This window comes from Phaenicophaeus curvirostris, chromosome 24 (genome assembly GCF_032191515.1).
Source record: "Phaenicophaeus curvirostris isolate KB17595 chromosome 24, BPBGC_Pcur_1.0, whole genome shotgun sequence".
Taxonomy (NCBI): domain Eukaryota; kingdom Metazoa; phylum Chordata; class Aves; order Cuculiformes; family Cuculidae; genus Phaenicophaeus; species Phaenicophaeus curvirostris.
In genome coordinates, this window is record NC_091415.1 from 2,534,222 (window position 1) to 2,557,704 (window position 23,483).

Consider the following 23,483-nt stretch of genomic DNA (forward strand, 5'->3'; position numbering starts at 1 on the left):
CGGAGGAAATTGCATTTGGCATGATGAGGCTGGAAATGATCTCAAGGGACTGGTAATGGGGGGAAGGGGTGAAGCCGGGGAGGAGATCGGCTCGGTCACAGCCTGCTGACTTCACCTGCAAACTGCACCTCTGTACAGCTGCAAGGAGGGATGCTCGGGAGCAGAAGGAATCAAACAAACTGCTTGTGAGTGCTGCTGCTTTTTCTTTGCTTGGTACAATCAATTCTCTTATAGTTGCAATGCTTCCCTTCTTTCCTTTAAACTAAACAGTTGTGGTGTTTGGGGTTTGTTTTTATTGCCAGCTGGGTAATTTGCAGAGAAAGGCAGTGGATTTTTGGGTTGTTATTTTTTCTGGGGAGCTGTTACTATGGCAAGGAAACTTGATTCGGTGTGAAGAAAGCTCAGAAATACCAGACTGAACATTTCATGCGTGTTCTGTTTAAAGCCTCAGCTGCCAGGGCTTCAGCGAGGGAGAAGCAAAGGCACCAGAGACCCTAGTTGCAAAGTTTTTTTTAAAGCTTTTTCTGCTGAGAAGTTGGAGTTTCTTGAACACCTGGGCTTGGTGTGACATGACCTTGTGGGCTGGGAGTGTGTAATAGTCACAGCTTATAGATAGATTGTCTGTGCCTTGTTCTAAGCATCACTGAGGAGTGATCTATTCTTCACTGAGTGGCAGAAGAGTGAGCCTTCTCCCTGGAGGAGGGGACATTTATGGCTTTCTCCTGGGTCCTGAGCAGAGGGAAAGGTGGATTTGGACCTCCTGGAAAACCTGCCCCTGTGACAGCTGTGGTTCTTCTTGGCTGTGTCCTTGCTAGAACAGGGATGCTTTTTTTTTCTGCAGCAAAGGTTGGTACCTGAGCACATAGAGGCAGGACCTCCTCACGCTAATGTTTATCTGACAGCACAAAGGATGGTTACACCGTCACATTTATGTGCTTCTAGGAGGAAAAGCAGCTCCCTTCAATTACAATGATTACAGGGGAGGTTTAGGTGCAGCTCCCATATCTGAAACTTTCTGATGTGTTGTTGGGACGCGCTGTATCCTGCTCGACTCCAGCATAGGAGGAAACAGCATAAAGAAGGGTGTCACCGTGTTTCCCTTCCTTTCTCATCACTTGCTGTTGTTTATGTCTTGACAAAAGCACTGATTCTAGCCACTATGGGATGTTTCTGTGGTATGAGGGAGCTCCAGCTGCAGGTAGTTACCTCTGAGTTTTTAAAGAGGGGCTGATGTGGGGGTTTCTGCCTGACTCTTTCCCAGCTGAGCTTGGAGCGAGTGGTTTCCCTGTGTGGGAGAACCGAGCACCCAGCCCTGGGGAGAGCAGGAGATCCTACCTGTGCCACCTGAGTTTGGACTTTGTGCCTGGCATCCCATACTGGCACCTCTCACCTTCTCCATCTCTGAGCGGGTGAGCAGTGTTGGGTGGCCTGGGGTCACGCTGGGAGCAGAAGAGCTGAACCACAGGGGACTAGGGAAGCACAGGAGTGTTCCTGTAACCTGGAATTGTGCTGGGAAGAGAGTCCGGAGCCGGCAGGGGAGAGCTGGGCTGTGCCTGCCACCCCTCCTTGGCAGCGGGTCACATTCCTGGGGATCTCCACTCGGTGTCCCCCCTCCTGGCCTTGTACCAGGACTGTTCCTTGGGACCGAAATGGGTTCCCTGCACTGAATCATTTCCTTTTATCTGTCTTCCTAGAGTCTGTGCTGTGTCATCTCTCCCTGCTCTTTATTTAATAGAGTGCAGGCAGCCAAGACAGAGCTGAAACAAAGCTGCTTGCTTCTGCCTGGTGCTGAGGAGCAGGAGCTATGATTTTTTTCTATATTGATGTGCTATTTCCAGCATGTTATTGTCCCTGTTCCTGCCTCTCCTGTGACGCCTGTCCCCAGAGCAGTGGGAAGCGTTACTGCTCTGGCTAGTGAGGCTGTTTTCAGCTCAGCTTTGCAGCCCCTTTTCTCATCTTGGCCGGCACGTGGTAGGACTGACCTGTGCTTCTCTGCTGTGACATTTAGGTGAGTACAAGAGCTATTTTCTCTGAAAGGAATAGTTTCTCTAATAGGCTTCTCCATCAGGCTGGTGGCTGTCTGCATCTCTTTTAACCTTCTCTTGCTGACAGCAACGAGCATGTGGGTGTTTGGCAGGTGGGAAATGATATGAGGAGCAGGGATGTTCTGGGAACGCGGCTCCTGATGGGGCTGTGAGACCCAGACCCAGGCGTCCTGGGTCTGACCCATCCCCAAAGCCAGGGATGGAAAGCCAGCATCCCACTAGTGATGCTGAGAGTGAACTTGTGGTGGGATGTCAGGAAGAAGTGTGGTTGTCTCTTAGAATCATGCAATGGGTTGGGTTGGAAAGGAGTGTAAAGCTCATCCAGTTCCACCCTGCCCATGGCAGGGACACCTCCCACTGGGTTAAGTGGCACAAAGCCTCATCCTGCCTGGCCTTGAACACCTCCAGGATATTTGTGGTGTCCCTGAGATGAATGGTGTCCCTGAAGTGAGGGTCTGAGCGGGTGATGCTCTGTGATCCCCTGCTGGGGCTGTGGAAACGCTGGAGGATTTTCAGAGCAAGGTGGACAGACACGGTCCAGGATCAGCTCCCAGCGAGCTGTACCTGCCTCGGGCTGGGTGAGGATTTGGGGTCTCTGTTTCCACCCCTGAGATCCCCCTGGAAGGGAGCACGTGTGTTAAGCCTAAGTGTGAGTAGGGGCGTGCACAGTGATGTCTTGGGGGTAGATAATCCTCAGCATGAGTGTTAAAAACGGATTATTTGGGAGCACCTCGGTGGCATTGCAGCTTCTGGTGCCTTTTTGTATTTCCTTCAATGTGGAGAGGTGTAAATAGGATCCCTTTTCACTCTGCTCAGGCAGCAATGAGACATTTAGGGTAGTGCATCAGCCCAAAGAACGCTCCGAGGGCTGGAGGGTGGAGATTTCAGCTCATTCCAGGCCATGAGCTGCCCCTCTGCCGCTGAGGGGATTTCAGATTTGGAGTGGCAAAACTTCTAAATCCTAGAGAGAGGAGGGATAGGAAGGAAAGAAAAGCAGCCGCGCTCAGCAGCGCTGAGATCTCTCTCCCCTATTCACTCCATCTATCACTTTAATGCTCACCAGTGCTTCGATTTTATAAATCACAAATCACAGCAAGTAATAAATGCTACTAAGCTGAGAGCTCTCTAAAATGAGCCTGATGTAACCTGTGGGGTGAGGAATGACCTCTCTTAGGAGAGAGGATCTGGATGTTACAGCACAGGGAGCTGAGCCCCGTGCTCTAGGGGGTCCCCATCTCCCACCAGAGCCTTGTCCCCCCTCTTGGGGGGCACTGTGGGGCTCTCCCTGCCCAGCTGTGCCCCACAGCCGCTTGGCAAAGACCATGGGGAGTACGTGTTTGTGTTCTGTGCTGCTCACTGAGCTCTTGAATCAGAGGGGTCTGTCCTGCGCTGAACCTGGGGTGGGTTCAGCGCTGTGCCCACCATCCCCTCTGATGGGAAAAGCAATTAACATTCATTTTGATTTGAATGTAGCCTTTTAAGACACAAATCTTAATGCTTCCAATTTGTTTGGTATAATTAAGTGTCAATTCCCTCTGCCTGAGAGGAGAACATGGCTGTAGCGCGCAGGGGAGCTGGGTCAGCACATTTTTCCAGCTCTACAGTGTTTGCGTCGCCTTCCAGGGAGTTTCAGGTGATGCTGGAGGGGTCCAAGGCCAGGTTGGATGAGGCTTGGAGCCCCTGATCCAGTGAGAGGTGACCCTGCCCATGGCAGGGGTGGAACTGGATGGGCTTTTAAGTCCCTTCCAACCCAACCCATTCTATGATTTGTGCTTTGTGCACTGGTATGTTGAAAAAGAATTATAGACAACTATGCTCAAGCGTTGCCCAGCCTTAACAACAGCAGAGAAACTGTCTGGCACCAGCTGTGAGGTTCTGCTTCTTTCAGACATCCGAGGGATGCTAATTGTGTCTCATCTCAGGGCTGCGCTTTATACCTGAGGAAATTAAGGCACAGCAAAATGATTTCAGAGGTCAGGACGCCAATCTGTCACGCTCCTGGAAATAGGAGCTGGCTCTGCTTTTCTAGTTCGCTGGCCTGTGCCAAATTTGTCTGTGCTAATGCATGAAAACTCACCTAGAAAGGAAATAAATTATTCGTGAAAGCAGTAGTCCAGAGCTGCTTAAACTGCCCAGGCAAAAATCCCTGAGCTGATCCGGTTGTGGGAACTGATGCGCTTCAGATGATAAGGGATTGAAGGGAAAGCGAGAACAGCAGCTGGTGATCTTGTCTGTTGTTGCCCCTTTCTCCTCTGCCGCTGGGAAGATGCAAAGCATCGCTTGCCTTGCCACTGCTTTTTATTTTTGCTTTGTGTTCCTTTGTGCTGCAGCTCCCCTGGGGATGTGTGCGGTGCCCACACGGGGTCCTGCTGCGGGAGGGTCACAGCCCAAGGAGTGTTTATGGGTTTATTAACCACGTCCTTTATGCAATAGATTATTTTTAGCTGACTATGGAAATTTAATTGGGAGAATAAGGTAAAATAAACAGCCCTGCTTGGATTGCTTGCTTTTTATGCCAGCTCAGCTCTGTATGGGGAGGTCGCAGCCCAGAAAGCTAATTGTGCCCCAGGCTGCATCCAAAGCAGCAGGACCTGGAGGGGTTCAAGGCCAGGTTGGATGGGGCTTGGAGCCCCTGATCCAGTGGGAGGTGTCCCTGCCCATGGCAGAGGGGGTGGAACTGGATGGGCTTTAAGGTCCCTTCCAACCCAAACTGTTCTATGATTCCATGCTCAGTGCAAGATGCATCTTGTTCCAGCAGACAGCCACTCCCTTTATACTTTTTTTATTTGCCCTCTTGCTGTCCTCCTGCACTAATTAATCTCATCTTAATAGTTATTATGAGAGAGGAGAAAAGGACTGTGGGTTTCCAGCAAGAAAACCTCTCACCCTGAGCTGGTCTTTGGACCTCTTGCAGCCCCTAGGTCAGGGCTAGAGGGGTGGGTGCTGGCTCTCACCTTTCCCAGCCAAGGGCTGCTGGAGCGGGTCCTCCCCAGGATCTGCAGAGGATGCACCCAGGGCAATAATCGCATCCGAGAAGGAGGATGCGAGGAAAAGTTCGTCAGCAAACAGGAAAACAGCCAGGGAAGTGAGCAGGCGGCTTGCAGCCTCCTCAGTTTGAATGTCGCTTGGGGGCGGGGATGCTCGGAAAACAGGATAACAAACTGCCTCCAACCTCTCTTGGTTATTTTTCCCCCCCTCCTTCCCTTTTGTTTTGTTTTATTTTTAGGATCAGTCTCTGCATGAGCTTCTTGGAGCTGCAGGATTAATGGAGACGCAATGAAAGGTACCGCTCGCTGTGTTGGGGGGTGGCAGAGGGGACTGGAGCTGCGAGAGACGTCGCGATGGGGATGCTCTGATTCCCACTCTGCTCCTGGCTGCCTGCAGCTCTAGCAGCAGGAGGATGGTGTTTGCACTTTGTGTTTCTTTGTTGGTTTTCCCCGGCATTTTTCTTCTTTGTTTTGCAGCGTAACCAGCCCCTTCCCTTGGGCAGGGACCGATGGTGCCTCGTCCCACCATGGAGTTGGCCAACACCAAAGATTTCCAGTGGAAAACCCTCGCCCCGCTCCCGAGCCGCAGGGTCTACTCCACCTTGGTGGAAGCTGGGGGGCAGGTGTTCGCCATCGGGGGCTGTGATGACAATGGGGTCCCCATGGACTGCTTTGAGGTCTACTCCCCCGAGGCCAACCAGTGGACCTCGCTGCCCCCCATGCCCACGGCTCGGGCTGGGGTGGCCGTGGCCAACTTGGGCAAGAGGATCATGGTGATCGGAGGGGTCGGGATGAATCAGATGCCGCTGAAGATAGTGGAGATGTACAACATGGATGAGGGCAAGTGGAAGAAGAGGAGCTCGCTGAGAGAAGCAGCCATGGGCATCTCGGTGACTGCAAAAGGCAAGCAGGGTTCAGTCCTTCCAGGGCAGGAAGGGATGCAGGTGGGATGGGTGATGGGTTGGTTGATGCTTCAGGCACAAAAGCTTTCTGGGCAGTAACACTGTCCTTCTACAAGTTGAACCCTGTGCATTTATTTCCCAGCTGCTAAAAACAAATATCTCCTCTCAGGCTCCACCAGGGGAGGTTTAGGCTGAACATTAGGAAAAAATTTTTCACAGAAAGGGTCACTGGTCCCTGGCAGAGGCTGCCCAGGGAGGGGGTTGAGTCCCCTTCCCTGGAGGGGTTTAAGGGACGGGTGGACGAGGTGCTGAGGAACGTGGTTTAGTGATTGATGGGAATGGTTGGACTCGATGATCCAGTTTGTCTTTTCCAACCTGGTGATTCTATGATTCTATGATTCCATGAAATGTGTTGGTGGCCAGAAGCAGATAAGCCCAGCGGTTGCTCTGGATCATCAGCCCTGGAGCCATCGCAGCCATGGTTGTTCTGGTACCAGCTTTTGACAGCTCCAAACTTCAGGGTCCCAAATCAAGCTTCTCCAGCATTTTGTAGCAAATTTTGATTCTTGCGTGCTACAGATGCTGGAAAAATGGAACAGCCATAGTCAGGCTGGAAGTACCCTGGACTGAGCTGTGGAGCAAAAGTCTCAGAGTCCCAGAATAGCTTTGGTTTGAAGAGACATCTCTGGTCCTAATCCAGAACCAGACAGAAGAATCTCATCTTCATGGTAATGGGAGTAAATCATTGTACAAGGAAGGGAAGCAGCTGGCCCTGCAGAGCTCCCCTCCATGAGCTTAACCACTGCCTTAAATGGACCTTGTTACATGTCTGAGGCTCTGCCTTATCAGCCCATCTCATTTTTTAATTCCAAAGCGGAGATGTGGAGCATTGATTTCCTTTACTTTCCTTTTCCTACCATGCTTTGAAGAGTCAGGGGCTGGGGACTGTGCTCCTGAGCAGCGTGCCTGAGGTCAGCCGGTTTCCCACGGTGCCTGGGATTACGGATCTAATCTCCAGGCAGCTTCTTTGAAAGCTGCTTGGTTTGTTTGCTTAAGTGGGTTTAAAAGCTACCATCAAGGAATGTTTAAAAATAACGTTTACCGTCTTGGAGATGATTTTCATTCTGAGTATAAGCTTGTCTGACTGATACAGCAGGGTCAGTTTGGAACAGAAGTAGCTGCTCAAATCCTTGCTGCATGCAGGTTGGTCTCTGCTTTTTGCCTTTGAGGGCAAGGCTGCTGTTGCTGCTCTCTTGAAGGTAGCCTGGGGAGTAAAGTGTTTGTTGAAGGAGAGAATGCAGGTAGGATTTTGGTTTGGAGAGCCACCCAGGTTTGTCATTAACCAGAGATGGATATAGCTGATGGGTGCTTGCAGCCTAGAAACCTACCGTATCCTGGGCTGCATCCAAGCACTGGGACCAGCAGGTGAGGGGGGGTTTCGCTGAGAGGATCTGGATGTTGGTTCATTCCCCTCTGCCCCAGGGATGGGAGCTTGGGATGTAGACAGGGACTCAGGTAGAAGTGACCAGTTCTGGTTCCCGCGGTATCGTAGAATCACCGAATAGTTTGGGTTGGAAGGGACCTTAAAGCCCATCCAGTTCCAGCCCTCTGGGGACAGGGACACCTGTATGATGGCACATGTGGTTTTGCAGGGGGTATTTCTGGTGCTCTCCTATGATAATTCTCGGGGTGCTGGGGTCGGGGGGGGGGGGGTTTGCTTCTTGGCCCTGTCCAGACTACAGAGTCTATGCGGCTGGTGGGATGGGATCCGACCTGCGGCCACACAACTACCTGCAGCACTACGACATGCTCAAGGACATCTGGGTGTCGCTGGCAGCCATGCCCACGCCCAGGTACGCTGCCACGTCCTTCCTGCGAGGCACCAAGATCTATGTGCTGGGTAAGAAGCAGTCTTGCCTCCTCCTCCTCCTCCTCCTCCTCCTCCTCCTCCTCCTCGAGCAGTGGTTCTTTAGGTCTGAGTGCTGAGAAACCTCCCTGCAAGAGGCTTTTTGGGGTTTTCCTCTCCATCCTTGCCTGCTTTCTCGTGCATTCAGAAACAACAAGCTTGAAGCTGTAGGTGCTGAGCGGGGCTGGTGTTTGGGTTGGATTCACAGCACCCGTGAGATCCCCTGCACCTTTGAACACCCCAGGAGCTCTCAGGTCTCGCCTGTCCCAGTCCCATCCATGGCTACTGGTAGCCTAGGGTGCAGCTGGGCTTTGTCTGCTCAATTTGCATTCCTGCATCTGTGATAGAAGCCCTTGGACTCACCTAGTGAGTAAAAATGCTTCCATGCATTGTGTATCAGCAACGTACCAGAGAGCTTCACAAAGAGCCTGCCTGTGGCAGGGAAATGCCAGACCAAGCCTTCTGCAGAGGATGATTTTCATTATTTTTTGCCTTAGAAAAAGGGAAACTAAGGCAAAGAAACGTAGCTCATGGCCAAATGGCATATCAGGATGAAAATGCAGGAGTCCTGATTGCTCAGACAGCCCTGGCTCTCTTTAGGGGTCACCAGAAAAGGCTTTTTGATCAATTTTGCAGTTTGCTTGCTGCTGACAAACGGATTGTGGGCCTGGGAGCAGCACAGGCTTTGCCTTCAAAGGCACGGCAGCTGAGAATAGCTGCATTCATCTCCATCCGATGGGGGGGAAGAATAATACACGTCTGTGGTGGTGGTAGCAGCAGCTGCTCCGGCTCTGCTGCTCCATCAGGAGCTCGGCAGCGAGGTCAAGGCTTGCTGGATCGCGCTGGCGCTGAACGCATTAGAATTGCAAAGCCTGCCTGAGCGCTGATCCCTGCTCTGCTGTGAATTTGTCTTGATTAAACTGGTGCATATCAAACACCTTCTTGTGCTAGCAGCCCGCTGCTGCCGGCGTGGAGGGAAGCAGAGGGTGCGATGCACTGAAAAAAAAGAGTGTTTTCATCTTATGAACCTGCAGTTAAAGGAGAGGGAGAGCAAGGGTGACAAGTTACCTGGCTTAGCAGGCTCTCATCCAAGTGACCTGAGACCTGGGGGGGTCAAATCAGCTGGCAGCCCGCTCTCAGGCTGCCCTGGGAGGCTCCTCTGGTTCCTTCTGCCATGAGCCAAGCTCTCCTCTCTGCTCTCGTGAGACCTCACCTGGAGCTCTGCATCCAGCTCTGGAGTCCTCAGCACACGGAGGACATGGATCTGTTGGAGCAAGTCCAGAGGAGGCCACAGGGTTGATCTGAGGGCTCGAGCACAGGTTGAAAGAGTTGGGGTTGTTCAGCCTGGAGAAGAGAAGGCTGTGGGGAAACCTTGGAGCAGCTTCCAGGGCTGAAAGCGGCTCCAGGAAAGCTGGGGAGGGGCTCTGGATCAGGGAGGGCAGGGAGAGGATGAGGGAGAAGGGATTTCAGCTGAAAGAGGGGAGATTGAGATGAGATCTTGGGAAGAAATGTTTTGCTGTGAAGGTGAGGAGGCCCTGGCCCAGGTTGCCCAGAGCAGGGGTGGCTGCCCCATCCCTGGAGGGGTTCAAGGCCAGGTTGGATGGGGCTTGGAGCCCCTGATCCAGCGGGAGGTGTCCCTGCCCATGGCAGGGGATGGAACCGGGTGGGCTTTAGGGTGCCTTCCAACCCATTCTATGATTCTATAAGCTAAGCTGACCCTTTCCTTTCCATCCTCCCTGTCCCAGGTGGAAGGCAGTCCAAGTACGCGATCAACGCCTTCGAGGTCTTTGACACAGAGACCAGGTCCTGGACCAAGTTTCCCAACATCCCCAACAAAAGAGCCTTCTCCAGCTTCGTGCCCACGGAAGACAAACTCTTCAGTCTCGGCGGCCTGCGGCAGGGACGGCTCTACCGGCAGCCCAAGTTCATGAGGACTGTGGACATGTTTGACATGGAACAAGGTGGGGAGCTGTCTCCATGTTGTCCTTTCCACAGGAGCAGGGTGGGTGGCACACAAGGCTGTCCTTGCAGAGCACAGAGCTCTTATCTGTTGAGTCCTGGCACCTCTGGTGCCTTGAGCCCAGCCTAGAGGAAGCTCAGCCAACAAGATTAACAAGTCAAGTGGTCTTGGAGGCAGCTGGATTCAACAGCTCCATCGTGGATATGGTGGTGGCAAAGCTGACCCCTGTGTCGTAGGGTTTCATCACCCCAAGATGAAGCAGCAAAACTACACTCCTGCAAGCAAGTAGGAGGTCAGAGAGGCAGATGGTTTCCTAGGAGGGGGATGTTTCTGCAATGGTCTGTCCTGTCTCTCCCAGGTGGTTGGATGAAGATGGAGCGCTCCTTCTACCTGAAGAAAAGGCGAGCGGACTTTGTGGCTGGTTACCTGAAAGGCAGAGTCGTCGTGGCTGGGGGACTAGGTGAGGCACTGGGATGGTGGTAACGCTTTAAAAGCATCCATGAACCACGTGTTGTCTTTACAGAGGGTAGAGATCCTGGCCCTGGCTGGCCTGAGGGAGCTGGGAGCACAGGCTCCATAAGGGGATGGGGCTCAGAGCGCAGACACTGTCCCGGAGCAAGCAAAGGATGCTTGCTGGTGCTTCCCAGCTGATCCAGTGTCTTGCTTTGTGCTTCCAGGAAATCAGCCAACCGTCCTGGAGTCTGCAGAGGCCTTCCACCCCGAGAAGAACAAGTGGGAGAGCCTGCCCCCCATGCCCACCCCACGCTGCGCCTGCTCCAGCATCGTGGTCCGCAACTGCCTGCTGGCCGTGGGGGGGGTGAGCCAGGGTCTCAGCAGTGCCGTGGAGGCCCTGTGCCTCTCCGATTCCTAGCTGGCTCCTGCCCCACACAGGATCCTGCCCCTCGCTGCCTCCAGCAGTGGTGGTGGTGGTGGCACTGGGGAGCTCCTGGCTGGATGAGAACCACCCAAGGTGCGCCCAGGGAGCCTGGCAACTCGACTTTGCCAGTTGACACCTAAACCCAGCCTTGCTCTGGAACCTCTCCCTCTCGGAGGCTGCCATCCAGCCCCGTGGATGGAAGGAGCACTTTGGCCAGGGATCCCCTCTGGTCGCCTTCAGCTCTCTGCAGGGAAACCCAGATGAAGGAACTGCTTGCAGCACTGATGTGCCACATCTCCTGCTGGTAGGAAGGACTTGGGAGATCACAGCATGGGTGAGCATCTCCTTGCTGCCATCCTGACTGAAGGCGACAGGTTTGGAGGTGTCAGGAGGATGAAGATGGGTCAGTGAGAACCGTGGATGATGTTGCTCGCTTCAAGGAGCCTGGAATCTGTGTGTGCTTCCCTGCACAGGTCCCTGTGGCTGGCAGCAAGGGAAACTCCGAACCTTGGGGGATCACTCTTTTGCCTTCACAGCAGGAATTTTCCTGCAGACCTGTAGCATTTGACTGTCGCTTTGCAAGGAGATGGAGCAAGGTGCTGCCAACACTCCTAGAAGGGGTGAGAGACAAGGAACTGTTTTGGCTAGAGGAAGGACCTTACTTTTGGCACAAGACTAGCACAGATGCTGCCTTTGCTGGATTTCATGCAGAAATGGCCTCAACCTACAAGATTCCAAACTGGATTTTAACCCCTTTAACCATCTGTGATCTTCTGTTCAGCCCTGAAAGAAGGGAGAAAAACTGAACTTTGCCTCTGGTTGTGGAGCTCTCTAACCAGGGGCTGGGCAGTGGCTTTGGTGATGGCTTTGCTGGCAGTGAAGCTAGAAGACCCCAGCCATCTCCTCCTCTTTGGTTTTGTTCTTCCCAGGCAGTTTGCAGGAGAGCTGTCCGAGCAGCAGCACCATTAAAATCTGTGTTCAGAGAAGTCTGGTGTGGGCTGTGGGCTATGATGCTAAGAAAATGTGGGACAGCCTGAAAATATCCATGCTTGGAAGTGTTAAAAGAAAAATGTGTAGTTGTGGCATTTCATGGCATGGTTTGGTAGACACAGTGCTGTTGGGATGATAGTTGGACTGGTTGAGCTTAGAGATCTTTTGCAGCCTTAATCACAGAAACATGGAATGGTTTGGGTTGGAAGGGACTCTAAAGCCGATCCAGTCCCACCCCTGCTGTGGGCAGAGACACCTCCCACTGGATCAGGGGCTCCAAGCCCCATCCAACCTGGCCTTGAACCCCTCCAGGGATGGGGCAGCCACCACTGCTCTGGGAAACCTGGGGTTCCCCACCCTCACAGAAAAACATTTCTTCCTAAGATTTCATCTCCATCTCCTCTCTTTCAGCTGAAAACCATTCCCCCTTGTCCTACCCATGCATTCCCTGATCCAGAGCCCCTCCCCAGCTTTCCTGGAGCCTCTTTCAGCACTGGAAGCTGCTCTGAGGTCTCCCTGGAGCCTTCTCTTCTCCAGGCTGAACAACCCCAACTCTCTCAGCCTGTCCTCAATAGGGGAGGTTCTCCAGCCCTCGGATCATCTCTGTGGTCTCCTCTGGACTCGCTCCAACAGCTCCATCTCCTTCCTATGCTGAGGACTCCAGAGCTGGACACAGGACTCCAGGTGGTTCTCACCAGAGAGGAGCAGGAGAACAGAATCCCCTCCCTCAGCTGCTGCTCCCACCGCTCTGGATGCAGCCTAGGATGCTGTTTGGCTCTCTGGACTGCAAGCCTATGTTGCCAGCTGATGTGGAGCTGCTTCTCCAATCTGAAATCCCATCGTGACCCCATGAAAAGGCGGAGAGAGGGGTCCAGTGGGGTGTCTCCCCCTCTCCGGGCGCTGCTCCATCTCTCCCCCTCTGTCCCGGTGCCCCAGCCGGGTGCGTCCAGGCGGGGGATGCTCGTTGCTTGCTGCGGAGCATCGAGGACACCGTGCGGCCACCGCGGCAACGGCAGGAGGGGCCCGGGATGGGGAGAGGTGACCAGGGCACCGCTGTCCCTCCCTGCCCCTCCTCCGGGGGTGCCCCGGCTCTCGGGGCTGCTCAGGAGGGCAGGGACCGGCTGGAGAGGGAGCAGAGGGCACCGGAATGAGCCAAGTCCTCGGACACAAAAGGCTGAGAGAGCTGGGGTTGTTCAGCCTGGAGAAGAAAAGGCTCCAGGGAGACCTTAGAGCAGCTTTCAGGGCTGAAAGGGGCTGCAGGAAAGCTGGGGAGGGGCTCTGGATCAGGGAGAGCAAGGACAGGATGAGGAGGAACACTTTTCAGCTGCAGGAGGGGAGATTGAGATGAGATCTTACGGAGAAATGTTTTGCTGTGAGGGTGGTGAGGCCCTGGCCCAGGTTGCCCAGAGCAGGGGTGGCTGCCCCATCCCTGGAGGGGTTCAAGGCCGGGTTGGATGGGGCTTGGAGCCCCTGATCCAGTGGGAGGTGTCCCTGCCCATGGCAAGGGGTGGAACTGGATTGCATGGGCTTTAAGACCCTTTCCAACCCCAATAATTCTGTGATTCCATGGCAGGGATCAGCCCCACTGCCTGCATCCCCTCTGGTGACCTCCAGACTGGCTCCTGCCCTTCCCATCCGTGGTGGAACCATTCCAGCCTGTCCGTATTTGCTGGGAAGGGGTGAGGCAGGTGCCTCCTTTTGAAGTGTGGCCCTGTCAGTTCCGAGTCACCTCTCTCCAATATCAAAGCGCCGCAGAGCTCAGATGAAAGGGGAAAAGCACCGACTGCAGCTCACAACCTCCTCGCTAATTATTTACATCCCACCTGCTTGTCTCTGGCTGCCTGTGTGGGAGTAACAGTGTCTGTCCCCATCCCCTGTCATGTTCCCATCTGTGCTCCTGATGCTGTGTTCATTTAGGCTCCGTGTTTTGGAAGGCTGTATAAATGCAGGTGTCTGTCTGCAGCCAGGTTCTCTACACCTGGTGCAGAAATGCAGCGGTGGCCAGGGTGGAGGATGCTGGGTTGCGATGCTGGGTTATGCTCCAGGCCACCAGGGAGGAGAACGGAGCCTGACTGAGACCATCTCCCAAGTAACAAGATGAGAGGAAATGGCCTCAAGTTGTGCTAGGGGAGGTTTAGATTGGATATTAGGAACAATTTCATTACTACAGGAATGATGAAGCCCTGGCAGAGGCTGCCCGGGGCAGTGGGGGAGTCTCCATCCCTGGAGGGTTCAAAAAACATGTAGATGTGGCACTTGGGAGCATGGTTTGGTTGGCAAGGTGGGGTTGGGCTAGCAGTTGGAGCTTAGAGGTCTTCTCCAGCCTTAATGATTCTACAAATTTTGCACAGTGCAGCCAGGGAGGGCTCCAGGGTGAGGTCTGCTGGGGTTGAGGCTGCAGGGAATGCTGAGCAGGGCACTGGGACAGGTGCTTCTGCTGAACATCCCTAGGTGCTTAAAGAACTGCTCGGTCTATCAGAGCTGAGAGCACCCCTCTCTGCATGTGCAGACCTGGGAGTGCTACCTCCAGTCTCCAGAAGGCTTGTAAAATATCCCTTTGAACTGGGAAAACTGGGGGAGGATGGAGATGGCTTAGAGGAAGAGAGGGAGCCTTCTCCTCTTCTAGAACAAACTCCGTGTCTCCTGGCACAGCAGATCTCTGTTACAGCTCCCTATGCACAGCTCAGAATCCCAAGCTATTAATGAAGCGGTTTCCTTTGTCCTTAAGGAACCTTTCCCACACACAGCACAGCCTGATGCTCCTCTGCTCCTGCTTTCTCATTAGCCCTGAGCTCTGTTTCTTGCGGCGAGGCCGCTCTGGTCAAGGCTCAGGGTTTGATGCTGCTGTGCTGGCTTTGTTCAACTGGAGCAAGGGGAGGAGGAATCCGCTCCCTTTGTCTGGCTGCAGCACAGCTGGGGGCTGCTCCTTTGCTTTCTCCCCCCAGAAAGGCTGAAGAGAGTGACAGGCAGAGTGGGGTTATGGGAAAAAAAACCTCCTCTAGGACTTAATGAAGGGATGTTAGGGACTGGGGACAAGGCTGGGGGGAGGTGGTTGGTAATCAAAGCTGGGGATGTGCGGAGAATTCAAAGAGGAGCCCTCCGAGTCGCAGCACAGGGAGAAGCAGGTCTGGGTCAGCTGCCTTTGTAGCAAAACCTGAGCTCTCCTCACCATCTAGGACCTCTGACACGTCCCCAGAACCACTGTGTCCCCAGCCAGCAGGAGGTCCCTCTGCGGCGCTGGGTGCTCTTCCCCATAGTGGTGCTATGCAGTTTTGACAGAAGTTCTACACCCTGATGATGTTTGGACTTTTCCAAGCGTAATTCCCACCCTGAGTAGCTCTCCCGGGAGTTTGTTTCCATCCCTATCCCAATTTCAGGGATTGGGGGAGCTTCTGAAGCAGCTCTGAGCTCTCGCTGTGACCCCCAGCAGGCTCTGCAGCCACCACCCCCTCTGTCTGCTGGCTTCCCCCCAAGATCTGCTGGAAAAGGCAGGTGCTAAAAGACTTTGGACACTTCCAGCGTGCCTCCACTGCCCTGTGCTTCCAGGTAACACCCCCTGGGAGACTCTGAACCTGAAGAATGGAAGCACTTTCCCTAGCAATGACGTTGTTTGCTTTTCACTAGCAGATCATTAATGGCTTAGCAAACACAGAGGTAACCAGGCAGCAGGAAGGTGAGAAGTGTCCTGCTCTTAATGATGTGGTCTGTGGTAAACGTGAGGATGAGAGGGTAGGTCCCATTTGTTCCTGGGCTTGTGGGAGCCCATCACCTCGGTACAGCCCCTCTGATATGGGTTTGGGGAGTCCACCTTGGTCCCTGACGTGGTTAAAGGGTCTCCTGGGCTCTGAAGGAGCCTGGGTGGCAAGGCAGCCCAAGGTAGAGCTGGAGGAGCTCTGCTAATTAATCATAGAAGAAGAGATTTAATGAGTCTGCTGCAGAGGCCAGAGAGAATCAACGTTATAGCTTCTTGCCTTGACCAGGCTGCTTGAGTGTCCTCCTTGGATTCCCAAGGACGCAGAGTGAATGACTCCGAGCAAAAGCGACCCAATTGCAGGGATTCAGCAGAAGGTAAGTGCACATCTCGCCCACAGCACTTGCATTGCCCCCCAGAAATGGCTTGGTTGATGATGGACCTGAACCTCCACCCACTCCTGAGCTCCCGTGCTAGTGCTGGACTTCTCTGGGGGCTCATCTAGGGATCTCCTCAGGACCGGAGGTAACTCTCATGGCGATGATGGGTACCCAGCAATCAGCAGTGAGCTGTAAAGCCACTTCCAGGCTCATCAAAGACTGGAAGGAGATGCTGTGGGATTCCAGCAACAGTCACTTTCTTGCAGCCCTTCTCAGCTTCTGGGAAATCCCTTCTAGTGGGCTGAGATTCCCTCCACGAGCAGGGGAAATCCTCCAAGCTTTCCCATTACCTCTGCAGGCTTGATAGTGGCAACCAGCAGTTCCAGCAGCTGGAGGATTAAGTGTCTCCACTGATGATTCTCACAACTGTACCTTGAATCCTGCTGTTCTGTGTTGTTCCTGCTGCTGTGGGAAATCGGAGGCTGCAGCAGACAATCTGCTTTTGTTGGAAACAAAAGGGTTGTGCCTGCCCTGCAGATGATGGAGATGGAACTGTGAGCCAAGGCTGGGGAGCAGGGTGGTGAATCGGAGCCTGTGAGCGTGTAGGGGGGTTTGTTTTGAAGCAGCACTGAGCTTGTTTGGGCTGAGTGGTGCTGGATGGGCTCCTGTTCTCCTCCCAGGGCTCTGAACGGCAGATGGCATCCACGGGCTGAGCCCAGGCTGGTCCAGCACCTCCCAGCAGGCATCCTGCTGCAGCCCAAGAGGTGATGCAACATGCTGGTGGGATGGCAGCCTGGCTCCAAAATGCCCCTTGGGGTTGTGCAGGGAATCTGGTGAAGGATAAGGATCCTGCATAAGGATCCAGCAAATCACTGGGTGCGAAAAGGATGTTATGCAGCTCTCCCAGCGTTTTGTACCCATCAATAGGCATCACCTCCAAGTCCAAACACCTCGCAGGAGCCATGGCAGAGCTGAATTGTGCAGATTGACATTGTGCAGCATCATCAACAGCCTGTGGGGTTGACTCCTGCTCTTGCTTGCACTGCTGCAGCTCCAAGCCCTTCAGTGAATCTTTGCAGATTAGGCAGCTGCAAAGTTTCTTTCCCCAGATGTGTGATGCCTTTCAGCAGATGATGCTGAGTGCTTCCATCTCTGAAATCGATACCTGATGGATCTCATCGTGCCTGGAAGGACAAGGTAAAGCCTCGGCTGGGGGTGTTTATCCTGGAGAAGAGGAGGCTGAGGGGAGACCTCATTGCTCTCTCCAACTCCCTGAGAGGAGGTTGTGGAGAGGAGGGAGCTGGGCTCTTCTCCCAAGGGACAGGGGACAGGACGAGAGGGAAGGGCCTCAAGCTCCGCCAGGGGAGGTTCAGGATGAAAATAAGGAAAAAAAGATTTCATGGAAAGGGTCACTGGACACTGGCAGAGGCTGCCCAGGGAGGGGGTTGAGTCCCCTTCCCTGGAGGGGTTTAAGGGACGGGTGGACGAGGTGCTGAGGGACATGGGTTAGTGATTGATGGGAATGGTTGGACTTGATGATCCGGTGGGTCTTTTCCAACCTGGTGATTCTATGATTCTAACTTGGTGGGTGCAGACCCTGAGCTGCCAGCACGTGTGAGCCAGCACACACATGGCCGTGGGACTGAGTGCATGGATAATAGCTCGTGGGGCAGTGTGTGCATCCCTGGGGCAAAGGCTGCGGCCGTGCTCCTGAATGATGCGAGCCAGCAGAACTGCCACCACGGTGAGCAGGTTGGGGAGCTGGCAGCTTGCAGGCTCACGCCACGGGCTGCACCCACGGCTGGGTTTGTCTCATGTTATGAGAGCACATACCTGTCAGGCACTGCTGTCTGAGCCGCAGCCGCGACCAGCAGAGCTGCTTCCAGGCTTCGCAGGGAGGCACTTGCATGAATTCACACATTGTGGGTTAAGACACACATCACCTTGGGTGGGGGGGTTCCTCCCTGCTCCATTCCAGAGGAGCTGCTGCCGCGGCTGTAGTCGTTCCTGCTCACACAGAAGGGAGCTTTTGGTCTCGCTTGGCTGCTGCTGCCCTGAACGTTGGATGAGGTTTTGCAAAGCCAACTGAAAACTAACTGTGGCAAGGAGTTCAGTGAACTGTCTGCTTCATCTCGCTTCGTGAGCATGACTGGGGTCTGTTGTCTGACGCTGGAAACCAGTTTGGATGCCCATTCAGTGCTGTATTTAAGGGGTGTGCTCAGACTCCAGCATGGAATACCTCTTGATGTCAAAGCGCATTTGCTGAACCCAGCTTTTAAATCGTGGATGGTGGTGCACATCTTTTAGAAAGAAAGCAAACAATATAAAATATAGGGTTTCAACCCAGCTTTCTTTCCAAAATACATCGTAAATTTGACCTGCCTTGGAGAATTGTTGTCAGCAGTCTTAAAAACATATTGGCAATTGTTTGTGATGTCTTCTATTTTAATACACGTATCGGCTCTCACAGAGACTTGCATTGAAATGGGATCGCGTTTCAGGACACCGAGTGCTTTGAACGGTGCATTGTGGCATTCGTGCTTACTGGTCTTCAGCCGATCTGTCAGCCAGGTCCTCCTGTCTCTGGTGAGCTGCAAAAACCTGCGGGCAGCTCCTTCTGCCCCAGCAGCCTGGGGGTTTCGTGGGAGACCTGCACTCACCAACCTTCCCAGCGCTCCCAGTCAGGTTCTCTATGCGCCTTTATCTGAAAGCCAGCTGAGCTCTTGTAGTTTTCCAGCTACCTAATGGGGCTCAACAAATCCCAGAGCTGTGGCCGTGTCCTCGCCTGAACTCCCGATACTCGAAATTGTGTTTGCTGAAAGCCAGGCTTTTCAGTACCAGCGCCGGTGGCTGCTCCGACCCAGCAGCGCTGAGCGACCCCGTTGCCAATTGCGGCACCAGCCTCCCTGCCAAAAAGCATCTTTTCTCATTGTCCTCGCGCAGACTTTGTCTGCACAAACAGGAAACCTCCTTAGAACAACCTCCAGCCGATCTGGTGGTGGAGCACAAATTACTCTGGGTCCATAAATTTCCCGTAGTGAACGGGGCTCCAGGAATGCCAGGGAGGGGCTCTTGGTCAGGGAATGCAGGGGTAGGACGAGGGGGAAGAGTTTTCAGCTGAAAGAGAGAAGATTGAGATGAGATCTTAGGAAGAAATGTTTTGCTGTGAGGGTGAGGAGGCCCTGGCCCAGGTTGCCCAGAGCAGTGGTGGCTGCCCCATCCCTGGAGGGGTTCAAGGCCAGGTTGGATGGGGCTTGGAGCCCCTGATCCAGTGGGAGGTGTCCCTGCCCATGGCAGGGGTGGGACTGAGTGATCTTCAAGGTGTCTTCCAACACAAACTGTTCCACAATTTTATGATTCTCAGCAGTGGTGAGACCACTCCTCGAATCCTGTGTTCAGTTGTGGGCCCCTCACCACAAGAAGGATGTTGAGGCTCTGGACCGAGTCCAGAGAAGGGAACAGAGCTGGGGAAGGGGCTGAAGAACAAGAGGAATGGCTGAGAGAGCTGGGGATGTTTAGCCTGGAGAAGAGGAGGCTGAGGGGAGACCTCATTGCTCTCTCCAACTCCCTGAGAGGAGGTTGTGGAGAGGAGGGAGCTGGGCTCTTCTCCCAAGGGACAGGGGACAGGACGAGAGGGAATGGCCTCAAGCTCCACCAGGAGAGGGTCAGGCTGAAAATTAGGAAAAAAATTTTCATGGAAAGGGTGATTAGTCCCTGTCTGAGGCTGCCCAGGGAGGGGGTTGAGTCCCCTTCCCTGGAGGGGTTTAAGGGACGGGTGGACGAGGTGCTGAGGGACATGGGTTAGTGATTGATGGGAATGGTTGGACTCGATGATCCGGTGGGTCTCTTCCAACCTGGTGATTCTATGATTCTATGAAAAAGGGGCGCAGTTGTAGTTTTATGCAAGAGCTGTTGCACAGCTTCAGCGATTAATTTCTATTTGTTCGGATAGCTGGGAGCAGAGCTCCTCCATGCTGCCAGAGCTGCAGCGGCACTGGGAGATACAGGGGTCCCTCTGTCCCTGCTGTCCCCACTGCCCTGGCTGCAACCCAGGAGAACCCTTGTGGGAACCCCAGCCGTCCAGTCACAGCTGAGCCATCCCCGGCCACTCTCGCTGCCAGCAGACAAGCTCCATCAGCATCCGCCGGCGCTGTAACGGATATCGAGTCACTACCCTGAAATACAAGCGCTTCCTGCTCTGAAAAGAAAAGCTCCAGCTTCTTTTTGGGAAGTTTGCTTATTATTTTTATAAATGCCACAGCGTTTCTGCAGCCCCGTGTGATGCTGCGGGCTGTAACCTGCCCTGCTGTGACCTTCCAGTGTCTGGGAGTGTACAGAAGGTGGCCTGGGTCACTTGATTTGTACAACCTGTTTGATCTCTGGTAGGGGGACCCTGGGTGAGAGGGTATAGTAGAAGAAAAATCTGCCCACCGAGTAGTTATCGAGCTGGGAAAAATGAGTTGGGCTTCACCTTACCCTGAGGAGATGGATGGATGGATGGATGGATGGATGGATGGATGGATGGATGGATGGATGGATGGATGGATGGGATGGATGGAGGCTGGTGTAATCCACAGCTGCTGGGGGTAAATCAGGTGGTGAAGTGGCCTCTGCTGTAATCATTAGATGAGATTGGCCATAAATTACTTTTCAAAAGGCTCCTATTGGTGCTAATGTGTTTCCCTTCTTCTGCTGATGGATGGGGCACCCGATTGGGAGGATCAGAGCAAAACCAGTTTCCTTGTGTGTTTTCAGACAGGGAATGGGATTCACACCTGCCTGAGCGCTACCCAGCAGACGGTGAGGAATGCTGCCAGCTTGGGAGATGATAATGAGAGGTGATCAGGAAACTTTTTCTCATCTCTGGTATTTTAATGCCTAGCGGAGCTCTTCCTTTCCCCCTTGGAGGGCTGTAAGCATTCCTTCTGGGGAAAGTTTATCCCTTCACTGAGGTGAACAGAGCCCGTTGCCACTGAATCGAATAGCAGAGCCATAGGTTTTGACCACAAAGTTTTTAGCACTGAGGGAATGCTGTAGTATTTATTTAAAATAATAAATATAGAATCACGGAATGGTTTGGGTTGGAAGGGACCTCAAAGCCCATCCAGTTCCATGCCATGGGCAGGGACACGTCCCACTGGATCAGGGGCTCCAAGCCCCATCCAACCTGGCCTTGGACACCTCCCTGATTAAGAGCCCATTGAGTTGATTAGACGAGCTTTGAGCAGGTTTACCTGACACTGAGCCAGATTTCATGTTGACTTTCTTGCTGGTGTCAGCGGCCTCGGGCTGGGAGCTGGGGTACAAAGAGCTGCCGTGGGACAACCCTAGGTTAGGGTTTCTAAAGCTGCAGATGAGGGAAGCGCAGGGAATTTTAGTGGATTTCCCCACTGCCAGAAAGCCATAGAAGTCCTGTTACAATAAAGGATCCTTATCAGTGGATTCCAGTGGACTTAGATCTACGTCCCTTGACATTTCCATGCAAATAGGCTTCCTGAGCCAGCTCAGAACAAAGGAATACCTATAGAGACAACTCAGAAAAATGCAGAAAGGAATTTATCCGGTAGAAACAGAAAGAGAAGCGACCCAAGGCTCCGCTTCCTTTCGTCCCAGGGAAAGCCTGTGGAAAGCATCCTTATAAATCAAGAGGAATATTAAACATGTGCTTGAAGTTAACTGCGTGCTCAAGTGCTTTCTTGGACGGGTGGACTGACCCACGAGCCATCCCACAGCTGTCGATGGCATTTGGGGGCTCGCAGGGTCCAGCAGACACAAACGCTTCCGTCTTCATCAAGGGAAATTGCTTTGTTTATTGAAATGAGGCAGGCTTGTGCCTTTCCCCTTCCACCCTTCTGCAATCTCTGGGCTGTGCCTGAACAGGATCCTCTCTGTTTACTTTGACATTGAGATCAGAGCAGTTTAGTTAATCTCATCTGCGCCTTGTTTATCTTCCCTATGGACCTGCTGGCCACTTACAGATTGAAACTCCAGCTCCTGTTACTGCCCTGTAAATAATTCAGCGTTTTGCAGCCCTGCTGCAGCTCGGTATCTTCTTCGAACAATCCCCTCCTATAATGGTGGGAAATGGCTAATTTTAAAATGATGAGAGAGATTTGCTTATGGCTTAAGGTGTGTTTGGCTTGAGGGGAGGCTTGAGGGTAGAAAGGATACAGGAGCTGCGAGAAGTTGCTCATCCATAGAGTCGTTAAAGTTGGAAAAGACCTCTAAGCTCGTCCAGCCCAACCATCAGCCCAACCCCACCGTTCCTGCTAAACCATGTCCCCAAGTGCCACGGCCGCACAGTTTTTGGACCCCTCCAGGGATGGGGACTCCACCCCTGCCCTGGGCAGCCTCTGCCAGGGCTTCAGCACTCTTGCAGTGCAGAAGTTGTTCTTAAAATCCAATCTAAACCTCCCCAGAGCAACTTGAGGCAGGTTCCCCTCATCCTACCACTTGTCACATGGGAGAAGAGCCCAGCACTCACTTCACCACAACCTCCTTTCAGGAGCTGTAGAGAGCAATGAGGTCTCCCCTCAGCCTCCTCTTCTCCAGGCTAAACAGCCCCAGGTCCCCCAGCTACTGCCAGAACCCCCATTCTCCAGCCCCTTCCCAGCTCTGTTCCCTTCTCCAGATGTGCTCCAGCCCCTCAATGACTTTCTTGTACCCAGGATTAGAGGTGAGTGCCAAAACCAGAGGCATGACCATGATGCCAGATCCCTGTCATCTTATGAGAAACAAAAGTGCTGTGTGGCCACTGGCAATAAAAACAAGGACACTGGGAGTCCAAGATGCTTGTATATTAAAATGGGATCTAACACAAAGTCCTCTTGGTATCAGGGCAGATCACAGCCTTGGGGGAGCAGAGGTTTGGAGCACAGCTGTCTCCAAGACCCGGACTCTGTTGGTAGCACAACCCTGCAGGGTGACTCTCCTCAATGGGTCGTTTTATAATCTCAATCCTCTGCTACAAGCTCCGCCAGGGGAGGTTTAGGCTGAACATTAGGAAAAAAATTTTCACAGAAAGGGTCATTGGTCCCTGGCAGAGGCTGCCCAGGGAGGGGGTTGAGTCCCCTTCCCTGGAGGGGTTTAAGGGTCGGGTGGATGAGGTGCTGAGGGACATGGGTTAGTGATTGATGGGAATGGTTGGACTCGATGATCCGGTGGGTCTCTTCCAACCTGGTGATTCTGTGATTCTATGATTCTACTCCAATTGTAAACCAGCCAGGGAACCACAACCCCTGCCTGCGTCTCATCTTGACATAGAGACGTGGCCATCGCACAGCTCCATCCTACAGCACCTCTGCGCTCGGGACACAAGCCCCGCAGAGAGAGGCTGGTGTTGGATTAGATCATCCCTCCCAGACGCAGCCCCTGCTCTGCCTCACCCTGCCCGGAGCTGCTGGAAGTGGTGGGAAAATCCAGGTCTGAGTGCAGGGATGAGTAATGCCGGAGCTATCTCTTTCTTCCATCGATACGATGCGTCCCCGCACATGCCAGAGCTGGGCAAGAGCTTTTGTTTTGGCTGCTTTGGGGAAAGAATTGCATTCTTTTAATATCTCAAAACAAAGATTTACCACAGGGGCAAAGAGACCACACGGGAAGGTGCTGCAGAGTTAACCAGAAATGTCCGTAAAATGCATTCGCGTGGGAGCTCCTGAGCAGCCTCGAGATGTTTCTCTCGCCCTGGTGGTGGAGCACGCATGGTCACACATCCAGGAGGGCAAAGAATTGTGCTGTGGCAAGCG

At 53.3% G+C, this 23,483-nt stretch overlaps 1 protein-coding gene across 3 annotated transcripts; it reads left to right on the forward strand.

Moving 5' to 3' along the window:
* The first annotated feature begins 42 nt into the window (after positions 1 to 42).
* KLHDC8A (kelch domain containing 8A) lies at positions 43 to 11,701 on the forward strand. Of its 3 annotated transcripts, none has more exons than XM_069876175.1 (7): positions 43 to 185; positions 5,272 to 5,328; positions 5,510 to 5,935; positions 7,670 to 7,834; positions 9,586 to 9,801; positions 10,159 to 10,260; positions 10,478 to 11,701. In XM_069876175.1, exons 3-7 carry the CDS (start codon positions 5,542 to 5,544, stop codon positions 10,669 to 10,671), a joined length of 1,071 nt encoding a protein of 356 aa, XP_069732276.1. In that variant the 5' UTR covers positions 43 to 185; positions 5,272 to 5,328; positions 5,510 to 5,541; the 3' UTR covers positions 10,672 to 11,701. The 3 variants fall into 3 exon arrangements, with proteins under 3 accessions (XP_069732276.1, XP_069732275.1, XP_069732274.1); XM_069876174.1 differs by lacking the exon at positions 43 to 185 and adding an exon at positions 1,635 to 2,008; XM_069876173.1 differs by lacking the exon at positions 43 to 185 and having other exon boundaries at positions 5,053 to 5,328.
* The last annotated feature ends 11,782 nt before the right edge of the window (positions 11,702 to 23,483 follow it).

Coding starts and splice junctions, on each gene's coding strand:
- KLHDC8A (XM_069876175.1), top strand. CDS start 5,542: ATGGTGCCTCGTCCCACCATGGAGTTGGCCAACACCAAAGATTTCCAG. Junction 7,835..9,585: donor CACCAAGATCTATGTGCTGG/GTAAGAAGCAGT, acceptor TCCCTGTCCCAG/GTGGAAGGCAGTCCAAGTAC. Junction 9,802..10,158: donor CATGTTTGACATGGAACAAG/GTGGGGAGCTGT, acceptor TGTCTCTCCCAG/GTGGTTGGATGAAGATGGAG.